This window comes from Terrapene carolina, unplaced genomic scaffold (assembly GCF_002925995.2).
Source record: "Terrapene carolina triunguis isolate 2854851 unplaced genomic scaffold, T_m_triunguis-2.0 Scaffold58, whole genome shotgun sequence".
Lineage (NCBI taxonomy): Eukaryota > Metazoa > Chordata > Testudines > Emydidae > Terrapene > Terrapene triunguis.
Window position 1 is genome coordinate 67,364,197 of NW_020664409.1, and position 6,794 is coordinate 67,370,990.

General features: G+C 41.9%; 1 protein-coding gene across 1 annotated transcript in view; it reads right to left on the reverse strand.

The window, feature by feature from the left end:
* Window positions 1-2,766: 2,766 nt before the first annotated feature.
* The window catches only part of SLC7A13 (solute carrier family 7 member 13), a 5,612-nt gene continuing 1,584 nt past the window's right edge, over window positions 2,767-6,794 (reverse strand). The window contains exons 2-4 of the mRNA XM_026659041.1: window positions 6,338-6,469; window positions 3,819-4,183; window positions 2,767-3,136 (exon numbers count right to left, since the gene is read on the reverse strand). Coding sequence (XP_026514826.1) covers window positions 2,891-3,136; window positions 3,819-4,183; window positions 6,338-6,469 — 743 coding nt within the window. The 3' untranslated portion in view covers window positions 2,767-2,890. The remainder of the gene's footprint in view (window positions 3,137-3,818; window positions 4,184-6,337; window positions 6,470-6,794) is intronic.

A 6,794-nucleotide genomic window follows, 5' to 3' on the forward strand; every position in this document is an offset into this window, starting at 1 on the left:
ATGACACCCTTTTAGATACCTGAAAACTGCTATCATGTCCCCTCTCAGTCTTCTCTTTTCCAAACTAAACAAACCCAATTCTTTCAGCCTTGCTTCATAGGTCATGTTCTCAAGACCTTTAATCATTCTTGTTGCTCTTCTCTGGACCCTTTCCAATTTCTCCACATCTTTCTTGAAATGCGGTGCCCAGAACTGGACACAATACTCCAGCTGAGGCCTAACCAGAGCAGCGTAGAGCGGAAGAATGACTTCTCGTGTCTTGCTCACAACACACCTGTTAATACATCCCAGAATCACGTTTGCTTTTTTTGCAACAGCATCACACTGTTGACTCATATTTAGCTTGTGGTCCACTATAACCCCTAGATCCCTTTCTGCCGTACTCCTTCCTAGACAGTCTCTTCCCATTCTGTATGTGTGAAACTGATTTTTTCTTCCTAAGTGGAGCACTTTGCATTTGTCTTTGTTAAACTTCATCCTGTTTAACTCAGACCATTTCTCCAATTTGTCCAGATCATTTTGAATTATGACCCTGTCCTCCAAAGCAGTTGCAATCCCTCCCAGTTTGGTATCATCCGCAAACTTAATAATCGTACTTTCTATACCAATATCTAAGTCGTTAATGAAGATATTGAACAGAGCCGGTCCCAAAACAGACCCCTGCGGAACCCCACTCGTTATGCCTTTCCAGCAGGATTGGGAACCATTAATAACAACTCTCTGAGTACGGTTATCCAGCCAGTTATGCACCCACCTTATAGTAGCCCCATCTAAATTGTATTTGCCTAGTTTGTCGATAAGAATATCATGCGAGACCGTATCAAATGCCTTACTAAAGTCTAGGTATACCACATCCACAGCTTCTCCCTTATCCACAAGACTCGTTATCCTATCGAAGAAAGCTATCAGATTGGTTTGACATGATTTGTTCTTTACAAATCCATGCTGGCTGTTCCCTATCACCTTACCACCTTCCAAGTGTTTGCAGATGATTTCCTTAATTACTTGCTCCATTATCTTCCCTGGCACAGAAGTTAAACTAACTGGTCTGTAGTTTCCTGGGTTGTTTTTATTTCCCTTTTTATAGATGGGCACTATATTTGCCCTTTTCCAGTCTTCTGGAATCTCTCCCGTCTCCCATGATTTTCCAAAGATAATAGCTAGAGGCTCAGATACCTCCTCTATTAGCTCCTTGAGTATTCTAGGATGCATTTCATCAGGCCCTGGTGACTTGCAGGCATCTAACTTTTCTAAGTGATTTTTAACTTGTTCTTTTTTTATTTTATCTGCTAAACCTACCCCCTTCCCATTAGCATTCACTAGGATAGGCATTCCTTCAGACTTCTCGGTGAAGACCGAAACAAAGAAGTCATTAAGCATCTCTGCCATTTCCACGTTTCCTGTTACTGTTTCTCCCTCTTCACTAAGCAGTGGGCCTACCCTGTCTTTGGTCTTCCTCTTGCTTCTAATGTATTGATAAAAAGTCTTCTTGTTCCCCTTCCTGCAGTGACTCATGGGAACTGTATTTTGGTCCTCATGTCCCCATGTTCCCATATGGGCAAGGTTCCCCAGCTGGACTATATCACCCAAGATGATTCATCCACATCACCCTGAGCCTGGGACTTTCATGATGCAAGCACTTCACTTCACCAGGAGGGGAGACTGTGATACATCATGGCCCGTTTATGAGAATAAAGTAATTCATTGGCTCCTACGCTTGGGGCCTAAGTAATAATCATGGAAAATTGTTCCTTTTTTCCCCATGAAATATGACTTGGTATGGTACACCAAAAACATATTAATTGAACAGTACAATTCTCTTATGCCTTATCTAATATTTAATAAGATATCATTTGTACATTTGTATGTATTGTTTTGAGATAGCCAAGCGCTCCCTGTAGGTTCTTTCTGGGATTAAAAACATAGTGTCAGGCAAGAAGGTTAGGTTCGTCAAAGTTTTTAATCAATTCAAGGAAGCACAGATGAAAAAAAAATTACAAAGTATTCAAACCCCAAAGCCCTAGAATACAAGCTACTTAATACTAAAAATAAGCAAAACATCAATTTACTCTACAATTTACTTGACACTGGATCCCTAATGTATATATGATCATATTGACATGTATTCAGTTAATAGTATAGTTTAGATTTGCTACTGTTCAAGTGGGCAAACACAAACACTTTTTTCTGCGTTTACAGATTTTATAACTTTGAAAGAGATTCTCTATACATAAAGGACTTTATCATGCGAGGTGCTGAATGCTCTGACACCAATCTAGCAAAGCCCTTAGGCACGTGTTTAACTTTAAGACTATGAGAAGTCCACAGAGACTATTTCTTGCCTGAGATTATAATTTTTAATCCCAATGGGACTCTTCACAGTCTTAAATGTAAGCATATGCTTAACGCTCAGATTTTTAAGGTAGTTAGGTGTTGCTGCACTCTGCATTGCAAATTATGCCAAACTGATTTAGGAGTCTAAGGGCTTGACTAGACTCTGAGTTAACCCACAGTACAGAGATGTAAATTCCATTTCTACGGGGACTATGTTAACAAACACTAGGGAACTTTTAATGCATGCTAGCAGGTCCACATGGGCCAGTTAGCGCACAACACACTAGTGCACACTAGAATTTACATCCCTCTAGTGTGAACTAATGCACCATGTAGACAAACCCTAAAACTTATTTTCAAAAGGGATTTAGGCACTTAGGAACCTAAATCTCATTGATAGTCAGCATTGCCCAAATACCTTTAAAAATCTGGGCCTAAGTGTTTTCCTGAATCAGAGTCTTAAGTACATGCTTAACTCCATGACTGCGACCACTTGAGTTAAAAAAGAACTTCTATTGGCTGTTAGCAATACAGTATAGGGTTTAAACATTTGCTATTACTCATATTTACCATCAGCAAATACATCAGCAGGAGAAACTTCCAACAGTAGCTGTAAGTAACAAGTAATTTTGTCAACAAAATCAAAATGTAATTTAAAATGTACAAAAGGCAGGTACACCAGAAGGCCCCCCAACATAAAGAGAAGGGCATACATATACTGCATCTTGGGAGACCAGACTATAGGAGCCAAGACTAAGAACAAAGAAACTGCCACCATCGCAAATGCAACTGGTAAAAACACCTGCAAAAGAAACAAACAGAAGAATCAAAAATAGACATTTGTCATTTTATGCATTAAATGCAAGAGAACTAAGCACTCTTTGCCATATTGCAAGCACAATTAATTGCCCTGCCACCCCTTTGCCTGGGATTATGTCAGCAAAAAGAGTAACTCAAAGCTTAATCTAAAAATGAATTGCGAACTATCCATTTACAATTGCTATTCACAAACTAGGTGTTCAGGAAGTTTTTCCCAGTGTTAAACATAACCCAAGATAAAATCAACAAAGAGTCCTGTGGCACCTTATAGACTAACAGACGTATTGGAGCATGAGCTTTTGTGGGTGAAACTGCTTTTGTAGTTGGCTAGCCATTCACAGTCTTTGTTTAATCGTGAACAGTTTCTCTTCCCTTGGTGTTCACACCTCAACTGCTAGAAGAGGGCCTCATCCTCCCTGATTGAACAAACCTCATTATCTCTAGCCTGACTCACTCTTGCTTGCATATTTATACCTGCCTCTGGAAATTTCCACTACATGCATCCAAAGAAGTGGGTATTCACCCACGAAAGCTCATGCTCCAATACGTCTGTTAGTCTATAAGGTGCCACAGGACTCTTTGCTGCTTTTACAGATCCAGACTAACACGGCTACCCCTTTGATCCAAGATAAAATGTTACAACTTTTAACTCTTTTTCCATTTACCTTGTATGGTCGCTGTAGATTAGGTTCCCGGTATCGGAGTACAATCAGGCTGGCACAAGTCAGTCCAATCATAAGCCATACAGAAAATCCAAAGTAATTTGTTAAAGTAATTAGATCAGCGGGTATAATAAAAATGGATGCAATGATGGTTGAAAAAATCATGGCCGGTGCCGGAGTCCAATAGTGGACATTAAGCATGGATATTAAAACAGGCAAGTGTCCTGACTGACTTCCAGCATAACTTAATCGTCCTAATGTAAACATGCTGCTGTTGAGGGCACCAAATATTGAGGCAGCAACGGAGAGAGGAATGACCCAAGCAACGGAGGGAATCACTCTGTCAGCCCAAGTGACTGCCACAGCAACTGCAAGGAAACAAAATGTCATTAAACAGTGGGTGTGGTGTCCCAACAGTCTTACTGAACTGATGACAACTCAGTGGAACCACTTTGTGAGTAAGAACTAGGGGGTACAGAGGGTTCCCTGGCCGTGTATAGTGAAACCACACTATTTACAAGTAGGCAGAAGCAGGATCAGGGCACGGCGGGGAGAACAAATGTGTTAGCCCCCTATATGACATGGACTGCTACTGAAGGAGTTTCCTGTGTGGCAGTATACAGGGGGCGGGGACAGGCCAGATGATTCATCAGTGCACAGATTATCTAATCCTTTATCCCTGCAGTTCTCAACCAGGAGCCCGTGGCCCCCCGGGGAGCTGCAAGCAGGTTTCAGGGGGTCTGCATTGCAAGGCCAATGTTAGACTTGCTGGGGCCCAAGGCAGAAAGCTAAAGCCATGTGGCGTGGTGCTGAAGCCTGGGGCTCCAAGACCTGCCACCTGGGGCTGAAGCCAAAGCCTGAGCAACTTAGCTTTGCAGGGCCCCCTATGGAATTGGACCCCAGGTAATTGCCCTGCTTGTTACCCCCTAACGTTGGCTCTGGCTTTTATATGCAGAAAACAGTTGTTGTGGCACAGGTGGGTTGTGGAGTTTTTATAGCATGTTGGGGGGGCCTCACTAAGAAAAAGGTTGAGAACCCCTGATCTATCCCATTGTGGGACTCCACAAAGAAATGTGAAGGGCTACTTCCTAGCACCTCTTGAAAATTCGCTATTGCCCATGCTTGTGCAAAGGGACTGCTATTTACTGGGCCAACAGCCAAAGGGCATAAGGTACTCAGATACTATAGTGATGTACACAGTATAAGAAGCTGATTAGAACAGAAAAGGGACTATCACAATGAGGAATACAATTCTTCCAGGACTTGCTATAGCAGCTACAATCCAATGGAAGATGAGAGACTCTAGGTTCATGGCACTTTTAGTATAGAGCCTCCTACAGAACGAGGACATTTGTTCTGAAAATTAACCCCTAAAAAAGGCCTGTAATAAGACCATTTTGTTTTATTTATTTGTAGGCTTTTTCTTTGGTGCTCATTGCTCAAACATTAATGAGTTTTTCCTTATAACGCACCTGTGAGGTAGGGAGTATAGTCCTAATATTACAGGTAGTGAGCTAAAGTACAGAGAGCCAAAGGCCTGGTCTTCTTGCTGAAGAAGAGCTCTGTGTAAGCTCAAAAGCTTGTCTCTCTCACCACCAGAAGTTGGTCCAATAAGAGATATTATCTCTCCCACCTTGACTCCCTAATATCCTGGGACCGACATAGCTACAACAACTCCAGTTTTACTAAAGAGATTTAAATTAAACTGTGGCAACTTCTATGTGTACACAAGCCCCCAAGGAGTTTCCTCAAAGCCCCATAGGAAGTCTATGTTAAAGTACGTCTAAATAATAGCTGGAAGCAAGTCTCCCAGCCCATGCAGACAGACTCACACTAGAGTGACTAGAGCTAGCGCACTAAAAATAGCAGTATGGACATTGCAGCTCAGGCTCTCAAGCCCACCCAAGACCCTAGGCTTGAGAGCCCAAGCTCCAGCCCAAGCCACAACATCTGTACTGCTATATTTAGCATGCTAGCTTGAACCCCACTAGCACAAGTCTGTCTTCCCAGGCTGAAGGTTCACATCCAGCTACAGTGTAGACCAGGGGTAGGCAACCTCTGGCACGCGTGCTGAAGGCGGCACACGAGCTGATTTTCAGTGGCACTCACACTGCCGGGTCCTGGCCACTGGTCCGGGGGGGCTCTGCATTTTAATTTAATTTTAAATGAAGCTTCTTAAACATTTTTAAAACCTTATTTACTTTACATACAACAATAGTTTAGTTATATGTTATAGACTTATAGAAAGAGACCTTCTAAAAACATTAAAATGTATTACTGGCACGCAAAACCTTAAATTAGAGCGAATAAATGAAGACTCGGCACTGAAAGGTTGCTGACCCCTGGTGTAGACATACCCTTAGGGCTCAGAACAGAAGCCAGATCTCCTGACTCAAAGTCCAGTGCCTTGCTATATGTAAACCCTGAATTCAGCTGGACCCAAGTGACCCCAACAGGGTGGACACAGATAAATAGTTGTAATGATTAGCTCTCCTTTTGATTCATCAGCCTTATATCCTTACCTGAGGAGACAATTTCCTTAGGTGTCAGAACTGTCAGATACGAGATGTTTACAAGTAAATAAAACAAAGTCACTGCAGGAAGTGCAGTCATCACAGTCGAGGGGATATTTCTACTAGGATTTATCATCTCTTCTGAAAAAATATAATTTAGAAAATTATTTAATAAAACAAATATACTCACAATATTGCTTTCAAAAGAGTGCTTCCCTGACAAAATTGATAGGAGTAAGGAGTAAATTTGTGGCAATGTTTCATAAGGTAACAGGGGAGAGAGAAACATTGACTGTGAAACCATGAAAATTGGCGGAGGTACTTGGTGACACCTATCAGGGGGGTAGCCGTGTTAGTCTGTATCTACAAAAACAACAAGGAGTCTGGTGGCACCTTAAAGACTAACAGATTTATTTGGGCATAAGCTTTCGTGGGTAAAAACCTCACTTCTTCAGATGCATAGAGT